The sequence below is a fragment of the Cheilinus undulatus genome, linkage group 14, assembly GCF_018320785.1.
Source record: "Cheilinus undulatus linkage group 14, ASM1832078v1, whole genome shotgun sequence".
Lineage (NCBI taxonomy): Eukaryota > Metazoa > Chordata > Actinopteri > Labriformes > Labridae > Cheilinus > Cheilinus undulatus.
This window is the reverse complement of record NC_054878.1, coordinates 375,939-390,541: the sequence shown is the minus strand read 5'-3', so window position 1 is coordinate 390,541 and position 14,603 is coordinate 375,939. Positions and strand designations below refer to the sequence as shown.

At 39.5% G+C, this 14,603-nt stretch overlaps 1 protein-coding gene across 2 annotated transcripts in view; it reads right to left on the bottom strand.

Moving 5' to 3' along the window:
- The window catches only part of lbr (lamin B receptor), a 47,626-nt gene that overhangs the window by 20,929 nt on the left and 12,094 nt on the right, over positions 1–14,603 (bottom strand). For both annotated transcript variants that reach the window (XM_041805731.1, XM_041805732.1), the window contains exons 2-3: positions 2,863–3,037; positions 2,456–2,671 (exon numbers count right to left, since the gene is read on the bottom strand). In XM_041805731.1, coding sequence (XP_041661665.1) covers positions 2,456–2,671; positions 2,863–3,027 — 381 coding nt within the window. In that variant the 5' untranslated portion in view covers positions 3,028–3,037. The remainder of the gene's footprint in view (positions 1–2,455; positions 2,672–2,862; positions 3,038–14,603) is intronic.

The following is a 14,603-nucleotide window of genomic DNA, read 5'->3' as shown; positions in this document are numbered from 1 at the left end:
CTTTCACCTCAAATCATTCACATATTTTCTAAAGAGATGAGGCTCAAACTGAAATCTAAACACATACAGATAAATAAAAACAATGATTGTAAAACTAAAAAAGAATAGAAGACAGCAGTCAAGAACTATTCCATATGTAACAATAAATGAATAATCATCAAGTTCAACGGTCCTACAGAGGGTATGCATGTGACACGCCGCTGAGAGGCAGAACATTCATACTGGTAATAGAGACCAGCAGGGATCAAGCAGCAAACGCTTTTATTTCAGCTATAAAGTGTTGTCTTAGAAATATCTTTACAATATTCACTGTGGTCAGAACAGATCCTCAGCCGATAAAATATGTTTATAGAAATGTTTTGAGTTATAATGTTGTGTTAACAGACAAAAATAAAGCCATGCTATTACAGTAGCCACAACAAGCATTCAGTTAGTGATGAAAATAAGCTTATTTCAATATTACATTTTTTTATAAAGCAGACGGCGGCCTGCTCAGCAGTGAACCTGTACGTGCACATGAGCCATGTAGCACGCACAGGGTGTGGTGGCGACGAACACTCAGCACCATCTGACTGAACTTCAGACACTCAAACTACAGAAGACGAAACTTAGAAACATTTCAGGTGAAACATTTGTTTCTCTCTACCTCACATCCATGTAGGATCAGGATCTGTATGGATTCACACTCCTGCTGTCTCTCTTACATGCACAGGCTACCTTAATGTCTAAATCATTAAATATTTCCATGGGGTAGCAGGTGGTTTGGGGCGTGCCCCATGTGCACAGACGGCCCGGGTTCGGGTCAGGCCTTGGGCCCTTTGCCGCGTGTCTCTCCCCCGCCCCTGTTTCCGGCTCTGTCCACTGTCTTCCTCTATCCAACGGGCACAAAAATGCCCAAAATAAATCTGTAATTGTTTTTTTTTTTTTTTTTTAATCCCGTTATATTCTTGTCTCAAGTGACAAAAACCCCGGCGTCTGGGCTCAGGACTGAGAAGACTCAGTTTCAGTCTGATGCATCACCTAACAGGAAATTATTAAAGTATTTAAAGTGGGTAAAAACATGTTAAAAACTCTTTGCACCACTAAAAAAAAGCAGAGGAAAAGAAAGAGACAGTCAGGTAAAAAGATTTTCAGTTGTAGCAGATTCAAGCAGCCTCTGATTTTAGTTCATTGTTGGATAAATTAGAATTCTATCAGGACTTAGAGACGATACAGCTGCTGTAAATGTTGGTTTCTGTGTTTTGGAGTCCTCCCACCACAGTCTCCTAAAATCCTGGGGGAACACGGATATCTATGGTGACAAGGCATCTACTGACAACAGATCCGGTCTGATGACTGCATATAGTCCTGTCTGATTAGCACATCTAGTTTCATAGAGACAAAAAAAGTCAAGTCCATGGACATTTATCACAGTTTAAATAAAGTTTCATAGAGACAAAAAAAAAAGTCAAGTCCATGGACATTTATCACAGTTTAAATAAAGTTTCATAGAGACAAAAAAAAAGTCAAGTCCATGGACATTTATCACAGTTTAAATAAAGTTTCATAGAGACAAAAAAAAAGTCAAGTCCATGGACATTTATCACAGGTTAAATTAAGTAGCCTTTGCAAACCAACATGATTTCTATTTGGTAAAATATTAGAGTTACTTTTGTGAACACTACATGAAATGAACCTACCCAACATGATAACAGTTTAATCCACATAATATAAAAGTTTAGAAATGTGCCTTGCAAATTTGTCACATTGTAAACTAAATAAAGGCTCTGCTTGTGTTAAACAAAATAGATTATGAAAGAAATCCTGGGTACGTTGATCTCGTTTTGAAGATACCCTGAAAATTTGCAAACAGACTTGAGAGTAATCTCTTTTAGAGTTAAGCTAAAGTGGAATGAAATAGGGGAAAAACAGCTGATCCAAGTCTTGGTATTCACAAAACTGTCATTAACATCAATCACTGATAAACTGGGCTGGTGCGTGGCTTGAAACTCTCAGATATAAATATCTGAAAACTCAGTTTCTGACCACACATCAGTGTCAGTTGTCCACTGTGTCTTTAGGAAACAGTATGGATTTCTGACAACCTTGTTTTGCCTCTCAGCCCAACTAAGCAGTTGTTTCACATGCTGAAAGTGACGTCAGTGCATACCCTCTGTATGGTATAATGTCACATCCACACACATTTCTCTGTTCACACACGCAGTTAATAAACAGAAGAGCCCTGATCTTTGAAAACCAAAGTGTCATCCGTTCCTCTTTTGGTCAGTGAGCAAATTCCCTGATTATGTTAGTGAGTCTCGATGAGTCCAATTCACAGATTGACAGGCTTACAACACATCCCTCTTTGACAAGAAAAATGCCAGCACAGAGGCATAAGAACAGACAGACTTAGTTTAAATCTTTTCACTCTCCGTACAGCACAGACATTTAGAAATACTGAAATATTGGCACTCACAATGGGACTGAGTCTGACTTCTAGCGCTTCCTTCAGCTTTGCTTCTCTGCGGGACGATGGTGCACTCTCTGTTATAGCTGCAGCAGCCACAGCCGCTGCTGTACGCGAGGATGAGCGCCGTGTGGTCCGTGCAGGTGAGCGTGACCTGCTGCGACGCCGTCCGGGTGATTTGGAACGGGAGCGGGAACGAGCACGGGTCTGAAAACCAACTGTACTCTAAAAAAGGGAGATCAGTGACTATTATCAACAGCTGAACCTTGGTTAACATGAATCAAATATTAAAAAGTCAACTTCATGATGGACCACATTCAATGCAGAAATGTTAGAAAACAACAACAAGCCAACCTTAACTATGAAAAGTCAGAGTGAAGTGAGTCTTCTTAGTTTGGCCCTGAGTCTGTAACTACCTTGATGTCTTGTTCCTTGAGTTCCAGCTCAGTTCCATCTTTGTAGATGACGGTGTAGAGCTGACTTTTGGCATTAAAGTTCAGCACCTTCACTTCATAATACAGGCTGCTGCCAGGCCAGCGGCCCATCACCATGTCCCCTTTCTGGAACTTCACAGAAGGCATCCTTGTTGACCTGTAAACAGAGGGAGAACACAGAGATGAAGAATGTAAAGACAAACACACAGAGGGAGGACTGACAGAAAGAGAAAGTGAAACAGGAAGCAGCTATTGAGACGAAGCTGATACTCCATAAACCACACCTAAAGCACAGAAAAAAATGACTCTGCATTGGGATAAGCCAAGTAGAGCGTGGATTAAAAAGATCGTGATTAAATCTGTAATATCCATTTTATATTTCTAAAATAAATTCCTCATCTTCACAGCTCTAATAATTTAAGTTCCTGGTACCATACTGTGGCTTAATTTGATGCACAGCTCTCATGTGCTTTGAGCTTGTGCTTGCCCCTCCACTAGTAATGAGATGAAATAATGTAAGACTCAATAGCAGTATGGATAAGCTGAAACACCACTGATTCACAGCAGTATGGTTAAGCTGAAACACCACTGAAACACCACTGATTCACAGCAGTATGGTTAAGCTGAAACACCACTGATTCACAGCAGTATGGATAAGCTGAAACACCACTGATTCACAGCAGTATGGTTAAGCTGAAACACCACTGATTCACAGCAGTGTGGATAAGCTGAAACACCACTGATTCACAGCGGTATGGATAAGCTGAAACACCACTGATTCACAGCGGTATGGATAAGCTGAAACACCACTGATTCACAGCGGTATGGATAAGCTGAAACACCACTGATTCACAGCGGTATGGATAAGCTGAAACACCACTGATTCACAGCAGTATGGATAAGCTGAAACACCGCTGATTCACAGCAGTATGGATAAGCTGAAACACCACTGATTCACAGCAGTATGGTTAAGCTGAAACACCACTGATTCACAGCAGTATGGTTAAGCTGAAACACCACTGATTCACAGCAGTATGGTTAAGCTGAAACACCACTGATTCACAGCAGTATGGATAAGCTGAAACACCACTGAAACACCACTGATTCACAGCGGTATGGATAAGCTGAAACACCACTGATTCACAGCGGTATGGATAAGCTGAAACACCACTGATTCACAGCAGTATGGATAAGCTGAAACACCACTGATTCACAGCGGTATGGTTAAGCTGAAACACCACTGATTCACAGCGGTATGGATAAGCTGAAACACCACTGATTCACAGCGGTATGGTTAAGCTGAAACACCACTGATTCACAGCGGTATGGATAAGCTGAAACACCACTGATTCACAGCGGTATGGTTAAGCTGAAACACCACTGATTCACAGCGGTATGGATAAGCTGAAACACCACTGATTCACAGCGGTATGGATAAGCTGAAACACCACTGATTCACAGCGGTATGGATAAGCTGAAACACCACTGATTCACAGCGGTATGGATAAGCTGAAACACCACTGATTCACAGCAGTATGGTTAAGCTGAAACACCACTGATTCACAGCGGTATGGATAAGCTGAAACACCACTGATTCACAGCGGTATGGATAAGCTGAAACACCACTGATTCACAGCGGTATGGTTAAGCTGAAACACCACTGATTCACAGCGGTATGGATAAGCTGAAACACCACTGATTCACAGCGGTATGGATAAGCTGAAACACCACTGATTCACAGCGGTATGGATAAGCTGAAACACCACTGATTCACAGCAGTATGGATAAGCTGAAACACCACTGATTCACAGCAGTATGGTTAAGCTGAAACACCACTGATTCACAGCAGTATGGATAAGCTGATACACCACTGAAACACCACTGATTCACAGCAGTATGGATAAGCTGAAACACCACTGATTCACAGCAGTATGGATAAGCTGAAACACCACTGATTCACAGCAGTATGGATAAGCTGAAACACCACTGATTCACAGCGGTATGGATAAGCTGAAACACCACTGAAACACCACTGATTCACAGTGGTATGGATAAGCTGATACACCACTGAAACACCACTGATTCACAGCAGTATGGATAAGCTGAAACACCACTGATTCACAGCAGTATGGATAAGCTGATACACCGCTGATTCACAGCAGTATGGTTAAGCTGAAACACCACTGAAACACCACTGATTCACAGCAGTATGGATAAGCTGAAACACCACTGAAACACCACTGATTCACAGCAGTATGGATAAGCTGAAACACCACTGATTCACAGCAGTATGGATAAGCTGAAACACCACTGAAACACCACTGATTCACAGCAGTATGGATAAGCTGAAACACCACTGAAACACCACTGATTCACAGCAGTATGGTTAAGCTGAAACACCACTGAAACACCACTGATTCACAGCAGTATGGATAAGCTGAAACACCACTGATTCACAGCAGTATGGATAAGCTGATACACCGCTGATTCACAGCAGTATGGATAAGCTGAAACACCACTGATTCACAGCAGTATGGATAAGCTGAAACACCACTGATTCACAGCAGTATGGATAAGCTGAAACACCACTGAAACACCACTGATTCACAGCAGTATGGTTAAGCTGAAACACCACTGATTCACAGCAGTATGGATAAGCTGAAACACCACTGATTCACAGCAGTATGGATAAGCTGAAACACCACTGATTCACAGCGGTATGGTTAAGCTGAAACACCACTGATTCACAGCGGTATGGATAAGCTGAAACACCACTGATTCACAGCGGTATGGTTAAGCTGAAACACCACTGATTCACAGCGGTATGGATAAGCTGAAACACCACTGATTCACAGCGGTATGGATAAGCTGAAACACCACTGATTCACAGCGGTATGGTTAAGCTGAAACACCACTGATTCACAGCGGTATGGATAAGCTGAAACACCACTGATTCACAGCAGTATGGTTAAGCTGAAACACCACTGATTCACAGCAGTATGGATAAGCTGAAACACCACTGATTCACAGGTTTAGATGTCCATCCCTACTTATTACTCTCTGTAGCTGGCAAACAAGACAATTATTATACTGATAGATGAATTCACCACCTAATATCTACAAGAACATAAAATATATTCTAACTATAGTGGCATTCTTTTACAGCATGCCTTTTAAATACAGAGATATACTGGACTATTATTTTCTTCTGAGGTCTCATATTTTATTACCCATTTCAACTCTTTGAGACATAAAGGCTCAGTATTTCCCCTCAGAGTTGTGTAAAACCACAGTCCTATGAAGCAGTGATCAGGTATGTGCCCAAACATTTCAGAGCAAGCACAGTGCAGACAATTATTGATCCAAATAGAGTTACACAAATGTTATTCTTCCTCTTTTTACAAGACCAGAAAGAAGTAGAACACCAGAGACGACATGCTCAGAGTAGACCATCATGGCAACCTCAACAATGACAGGAGTACAAACATCTGTAAAACAAGTGGAGAACATTTAAAAAGGTTTCAAGCCCTCGGTGTGACCATCATGTGCCGTTTTAGGCCACTATATTTCAACTACATTTCCGATACATGTGGACCCAGTTCTTTCTGGGTTTGTTGAACTGAACATTCTTGTCAAGAAAAACAAACTTGTTAAGAAATTAGAAGTGTTGCTGCCCCAGCTCTGGCTTTATTAACACTGCAAGCCAGATTACAGCAACAACTAATGCTTTATGACAGTTCAGCTACAATAACTCTCAAGGGCCAGGTTATTCAAAAGGTGAACAAACACTTAGAACTGTAGGCACCAGTTAGCACACATCATAGTTAAAGAGAAAAGATTGGCCGGCTATCACAGGAAACAGCATCCTAATAATAAAACCTACTAAACTAAAGCCATCATCAGCTACCAGAGTGGAAAAGATGTATGAGGAAAAAGAAGAAGTACTGATTTGCAGTAAGTTGATAAAATGACTGCAACTACACACTCACAGACTGATCTCCTTATAAAAATGGGTATGATTGTGTCGGTTAGCTGTTTTCTCTCACAGCAGTGGAGGACATGTCAGTGGTGACAGAATAAAAGCCTGTCTCAAACTATGCAATGCTCTTGGGTTGTTCACCATGGCACCATGTCAGACTAGGCTGCTAAAATCTTGACCCGTTTTTGCCAACAGCCTGACCAAAATGGGTGATCCTGGTGGTTTATGGCAGCCATTCTCAACCTTGGGGTCCCAACCCCAACTGGGGTTGCGAGATGATTTCTGGGGGTCGCCAAATCATTTTGGAAAAATAGAAATGTACATAATTAATATTAAATTACATAATTTTAGAAAGGGAGTTGTTTAAGTTGTTTTCTGATTCATTATTTGTCAAAAATTCATTGTCTCAACTGAGTTTGTACGATCTGAACTGTGCGCAGGAGATTCTGTTCAGTGACATACAGCGGAAAAAAAAGAAACAAAGAGAAAGAAAAAAAGTAGGGATGTCCCAATCAGACTTTTTCGATACCAATATTGCAGCCTTGAGCAGCGTTTCTGCTAGACTTTTTGGTCCCCGGTCAAGATGACCGGCAGTCCTCAAGAATTCCAGCCATTTAGAACAGCTACCAGACATTTGCTTTAACATTATTTTGCTGCATTAACAGCAGCAAAACACATAAATCTGGTATTCTGTGATACATTGATACATAAAAGTCTGCACTAAACGGGAGAGAGGACACATTTTTATTTCCAGACCTGACCCAAAACCAAGACAGAAACCAAGCCGACAGTAAACCTGAGTAATCATTACCCTGATTTACAGACACATGATTAGTCCCTAGTACCGACTGCACAAAGACTTTATCTTATTTTTCTTTGTGTAAGTGGTTTAGAGTATCAAAATAAAGGCTGCATGCTTTTCCTTACACACGCAGTCAGTTACATAATATACGCCCACGTTAAACTCATAAACAACAACGGTTAGCTACACATTAGCACCGTTAGCATGTTATCACATATCATAACTTAGCAGCTAACAACAGCCAAATACCATCCTCCACCTACAACAACGAAGCATCCAAACATAACTCCCCAGTGCTCTGTTAACTGGACACTGCGTTAGAACTCTACATTTCAAATGAAAAATGAGTCTTACCATCAGTTGCTAATATCAGTCCTCATGATTTTATAACTGTAGCATCTGCTAAACCAGTAAATCCAACCATCCTGGTTTATTTGGACTAGTCCCGAAAACACAAAAGCTCTACAGCAAGTCTGGTCAGTCCTCCTCTCATTAACGGCTTATCCAAGACCATTTCTGCTAGCATAGGCCTCTCCGTCTCTGCTGCTGCATCGGTGTTTACGACAGTTCCCTTTGTTTCAGCCTCTTCATTACAGGCAGCAATGACACACTCAAAATCCCTACATGCCTCTGATGATATTAAGCCTTTGGTTAACCAGGAAAACCTCACTGAGACTAAAATTCTGTTGTATGAGAAAGCTCTGGTGAAACTTTCCCACTTTCCCTGCATAGTCCCCAGGAACACTGAGCATGCGCAGAGAGATAGACTTGCTTTGACGTCATCATGCATACATAATTAGCCATGTGCTCGCCGTCTGAGGAGATAAACAACCCCAGCATCAGAAGAGAAGGTGTAAGATTAGGCAACTTTTAGTTAATGCATTCTCGCAATATATCTTCTAGGTTACACAAAATATAATATGCAAGTCTTCAGTATTTACTTATCTGGTCATTTGCATGTTTTCTGCCAGACGTTTTGACCAGTTATATTTTTATTTGCCGGACACTCACCCTTTTTACCGGCCAATGACTGGTAATTGCCAGCTAACGCAAACTCAGGCCTTGAGTATCTGCCGATACCAATATCAGCACGAATCATACATATTGCTTATTTTGTAGTATGGAATGTTAGAAAAGGCTTGATCAAGTGATATTACTCAGAGAACAAGTCAGCAACAGTAGGTACAAGAAAAACTGACCCATTTATTATTAACCAATGGGTTACATAAATTTTTACCTTAAACATAAGCACATTCTACAATTAAATAGAATAAATCAACAATAAATTAGACAAGCCTGTCCATACTGTGTTTCTTTCTGTGAGCATGAATGTGTGGGGACAGGGTGTGAAAAGCCGAAATGCTTATCTTCTTAAAAAAGAATCTCCACATCATGCTAGGACTGCAGAAAGTGGAGATGGAGGAGTAGGAAGGGTTTAGTTAGGAATTTAGTTAACTGACTGATTATTATTTGTGTTTAGGGCTGCAACTAATGATTATTCTTTACGTCGACTAATCTGGCGATTATTTTTACGATTGGTCGACTAATCGTGGCTATTTGGCATACTATTTTGGATCCCCGTTTTACCTTGCCTTCTTATGCATGCACACCTGTGAAAACTTAATGGTTTAGCAAATTGACATATCAATTTGCTACATCGTCAAGGTTTGTTTTTCCTCTAATATAAAAGTATTGAACTGATAACTAAAGTAAATTGCACACTAAATAGCGTTACTGAAAAAAACGTTACCCTAACAAATATCAAAGATGGTTTTCCGACTGATTAACGTACGGCACCAACGTTATAAGTAGGCTACTGGAATTAATCCTCGTGCCTGAAGCACACAGGGCTCAGTAACTAAATGCAAAAGATCTAAAAGATATTCATGCAACTTGCAAACTTGCCCACTCGCGGTATTTGAAGACGCGGTAGCTACAGTGCGTTTACGTTTTCAGGTGTTCGTGCATTGCCGTAGTGCTGCCATGGTACGAGAGTTTGACTTGACACAGTCTGCAGTTGACTTGTTTTGCCAATTTGTTTTCTGTAAAATGTTCCCAAACTTTAGAAGCTCTGGGTCAGCTTTTTGGTGTGTTCTCCGTGCTTTCCACCATGCTTAACTTCTTCTTCTCAGTTTCTGTGAATAATGTAAACAGTGGGAGCAATACTGCCCCCACCACTTCCTGTAGTGAACTGCGAGTACAGATGAGTCCTTACCTGGTCCTTACTGGCCGGTACTAGATTTAACCAATATAAAAAACAATAATACGACACGTCGACACTTGAATTCCAGCGTCGACATATTTTTAGTCAACACAATATGTTGATGAATCGTTGCAGCCCTATTTGTGTTCTGCTCTTGTTATTAGAGTGAGATGTTTATTTTGAAATTGGAGCTGTGGACTCTTAACTTTGAGCAGTTGGACAATAGACAATATTGTGTGTTTTTTTTTTTTTTCCCCCTGCCCTCAGTTGTTCCCACCAGATATTGGCAGTAAAAAATAACTGAGGTTAACTTCATTTGTTATTTTGCACTTTAAAAGTATGATTTGTTTTTATTGGATTTATTGAGGTCATTTTTCAGACTTGTCTAATTTATTTTGATGTATTCTATTCAACTGTCGAATATGCTTATGTTTAAGGTCAAAATTTATGTAACCCATGGTTAAAAATAGGCTTGAGGTTCAATCAAGCGTTGAAACCCGACATTACTCACCACTGACAGGGGCTTGTCATCGATCTTTTCTGTTATAGCTAAATGCCTTTTTGCCGTCCCATGGGAGTTTATCACGCTTTCCAAATGTTTTGGACAGCGTCGATTGTTTGAAGAAGCCTTGTTGTTTCTTTGTGGTCTTGTGAAAATCCTCATGCTGTTTTTTGTGATGCTTCTTCAAATGCCCGATGAGGTTGGTCATATTAAACTTCCCCGGTTCTTTGCCACCACGGGGAACTTGTGCATGACAAGTTTTGCACTCAGCTGCAACGTCTTTATCTGACTTTAACGAAAAATACTGCAACGTCGCAGCTCATGGTGAAACCTGGGATCCCATTTTGCACATCAGGAACAATGACTACTCTTGTTGTGTGACATAATTAACAAGACACCCTGCGACCACGAGTCAACAATACTAGTATGGAGGAACTGTCCTTGTTGTGGAGTTTATCACCCTGACCCTAGGTCAGCGACATGAATCCTGATGCCTACCAACAGGAGAGCCTTTGCTTCTTATCTTTGCATCATCATTTACAAGTATCCCTACTTTTTCTGCCTCCGGGAAAACTAATGTGTACGTTTTATTTTATTTACGTTATCACATGCATACCTTAATTTCTATTCCAAGGAGAGCCCAGTCCATATTGTCCTCCTCTTGAGACAATACAATCATTGTTATCCATCGTCCATAATCAAATCATAGTAGTTTCTTCTTTGTTCTTTTCTTCTTTTATGAACATAAAACCCCTACAATCACATTGAGGTCTTCTGTTGTAGAGTGATTGATACTCTTTGATACACAGCTTTTGTGAAAGGGCAGAGGCTGAACGTTCTGTCACACCTCACCAAATATTCTCTAGTTGAATAAATTGTTAGTGAATCGAATCGTAGCCTGTGATCGAGATATGAAATGAACCGTCTTGAAAAGTAGAGATCCATACCCCTAACTGGCATTATACCATTTAAAGAGTTTGACAAATGTCACTCATTCAGTAGAACAATGGCATGTGAGCTGATAAACAGGAGATATTGGAGGGTTAGGAAGAGTTTACAGTGCAGGCATCAGAAACTAAATAGAGACCCAGGATTTATCATGTTTTTCTCTTTTGTGTTATGTTGACATCATATTGGGGCACAGCTGCATTCACATCTCATTTGAACAATGTCTGTCTCTACTTGAATAATGCCAAGACCTCCTCCCCAAACCCAGATCTAGTCCCCAAGCATGCTGGACTTTGTGCTAAAGTGTACTTGAATCTGAGACCAGGCCCCTAGTGTGAAAGCACCCTCTAGTAGAGCTGGGCAATTAACCGACATTTAAGTCCTCTAACCCACATAAACCTACCTCAGCAATTATTTCAATCTTTTTCCCCTTTTCTTGGAAAAATTTGATTTTTTTATGGAAAACGTTATCATTTCAGCTGATGTGTGTTTTGATTTCAAATGTTTCAAGAAATAAGCATAAATTGTTAATTTGTGCGTGTTCCTTTCAGTTGTTTGTTTTAAGATTCTACAAATATGTACAGAAGAAACTGAGTCGGAGGTTGGGGGTAGAATCATCGTTCATTAATCATAATCCAGGTAGAAAGTTCAATTAATCGTGATTTTGATTTTGGCCACAATCGCCCAGCTCTACCCTCTAGTTCAACATGGTCAGCTACAGTTTCATAAAAAGTTACCTGTAGGGCTGAACATGTAGAATAAACATAATGCTGACACTGGTAGAAATGGTTGACGACATTAAACAGAAAAACAAACCAAAAATATAGGGTAAGTGTACCCATTAAGCCCATGTATTTTTCATAGATACTAAGATGGTTTATAAACATGATCATTTGTTAAAATGAAGGATTAATCTCTCATTTGACAGTATATTTATTTACTTATGCATATTTTAAAGAACAGATTAAAGAATTTTTAGGAAATAAAGTCAAAAGTCTGTCATGGGCTAAAATGGTACTAAAGTACCATTTAAGCCCATTTGTGTTCCAAATAAGCCCACAACCACATTTATTGACAGAAATTAAAAAAGTTATTATATTTTTTTAGGTAGTAAACACATATTCATTCAGTAACATGTTATACATGTTAAACACAATAGATTTTTTTGAACTTGGATTTAATGTTTGGCTTGTAAAAATGGACCACCACAAACATGACTAAGTAGGCCTAAAACTACTTTTCATTGGCTTCAGTATTTAATATTTCATTGAACATTTTATTTAATATTTACAAAATTTGATTAAATATTGACAAAATATATATATATTTGTTTTTAAAAGTATTAAATGACATTACAGTGCATCAACAATATCTTATTGAACTTGGATTTAATGTTTGGCTTGTAACAATGACGATTTTAGGACAATTGCTGTAATTCTTCCTTTGTGTTGGCATATTTCTCACTGTAAACAAATTATTATGCAAAATTAACTGACATAACAATTCTTCTGGCCAGTGTGTGATCTGTGATTACAGTGAAAAGCAATCAAACCTCAAAATGTCATATTTCCTATTGAAACACATCAGATGGGCTTAAACTGAACACACTGGGCTTAAATGGTACTACAGTGACTACCAGGGAAATAAAGATAGTATGTTCTCACCAACATGAAACAAATGTATAAAGAAATGCTTGTAGCCTCATCATAGTTATCCCTCTTTTGCCAAACTTTCTGAATTATCAAGGAATTCTTGTTCAAAATTAGCTTTCACTGTCTGTTTTTTGGGTCACTGTACCATCTAAGCCCACCTTGGAAAAAAGACATTATATGAAAATATTTGACCCACCCAAACCCTTCTTTGCATCTTAATTTGAAGATTTATATAAAATGAATCAGAAAACACTTAGTTTGTGTATTTATCATGTTTAATCCTTAAGCAGTGTATCTATCAGTACGGCTACATGTACTGACTAGTGATTCACTCGCTATGCTAGCTAGCATGACCCATCTTTTCACATGAAAGTAAATGGTAAGAAATGACCAAAAACTACTTGTTTATACACAAAAAATCAATAATCTCTCAAATTACATAATATGAATGTACTTAACAAGTCAGTGGCTGAAAATAGGTTCTTTCTGAGGGGTCCCAAAACACCAAAGTTTTGAGGCAACTTTATCTGAGCCTCCTTGAGACTGCACGAATGTAGGCGGGCCTTATTCAATATCTACAAATGTGATTGGTGCCAAACAAAAACTGACATATAATTAAGAAATTGTGTGATTGGACAAAATAATGTATAGCATTAGACAGGCCCCTCTTTTTTTTTCTAAATTGACTTCAGAGTTGCACGTGGGCGTAAATGGTGCCTGGGCTTAATGGGTACGCTCACCCTACTTATAGGGCTGAACATGTAGAATAAACATAATGTTGACACTGGTAGAAATGGTTGACGACATTTAACATAAAAACAAACCAAAAATATATTTGCAAAGTTTAAGAAGACATGTTTCACCCCATCTTTTCTGTCCTCTTTTCCCTTCTTCCTGAGTCACTGTCAGAAACGTGGACACAAATACGGGAGTATTCGCCAAAGTTTTTTGTCGTATCTGCATTTCAACCACACAGAAATGGTGTTTTGTGAGATTATAACCACTACTTTTTGAAACCAGGTCTCAGAGTGAACAACTCTGTATACGAGATTTCTTTTTGACATTTCGTTTCTGTGTGGACAGCCAATCGCATCTCTCTTGAATGATTATGTCATACATAGCATAGCCCACTTAAGTTAAGCTGCATGTGTGTATCGAACCAAAACAACAACGGTCGATTACAGGGTTGTGTTCATGCTGCAGAAGCTACTGAGCTTGTTATGTCAAAATCTGATGCTCCTTTACCACCACCTGAACAGCAGACACCAGATGTCCTTAAATCCACGGCAGAGAACAACCAGAAGGGCAACCAGGAGAAAGTTTGAGGCCGTTTGCTGTAATCTCATTCTATCTTTTGGTGCATTTCTGTGGCAGTGTTACAGCGCCACTAACAGGCTTGGCCTGTATACTACAGTGTTTTCAGTGGTTCCATGCTTACGCAGACATTTCCTGAAACAATACCGTGTACTGAAAACTTCTCCAAAACAAAACAGAAAATACATCGTTTTCATTTCCAAGTGGACAAGGACTAACTGAACGTCATTTCAAGGCGATGCTGTAGTTAACGTGAAATACAGTAAACAGGTAAAATATTGTTTTACCCTCTCCAAGTCTGATGTCTGTAATAACAGCAACAT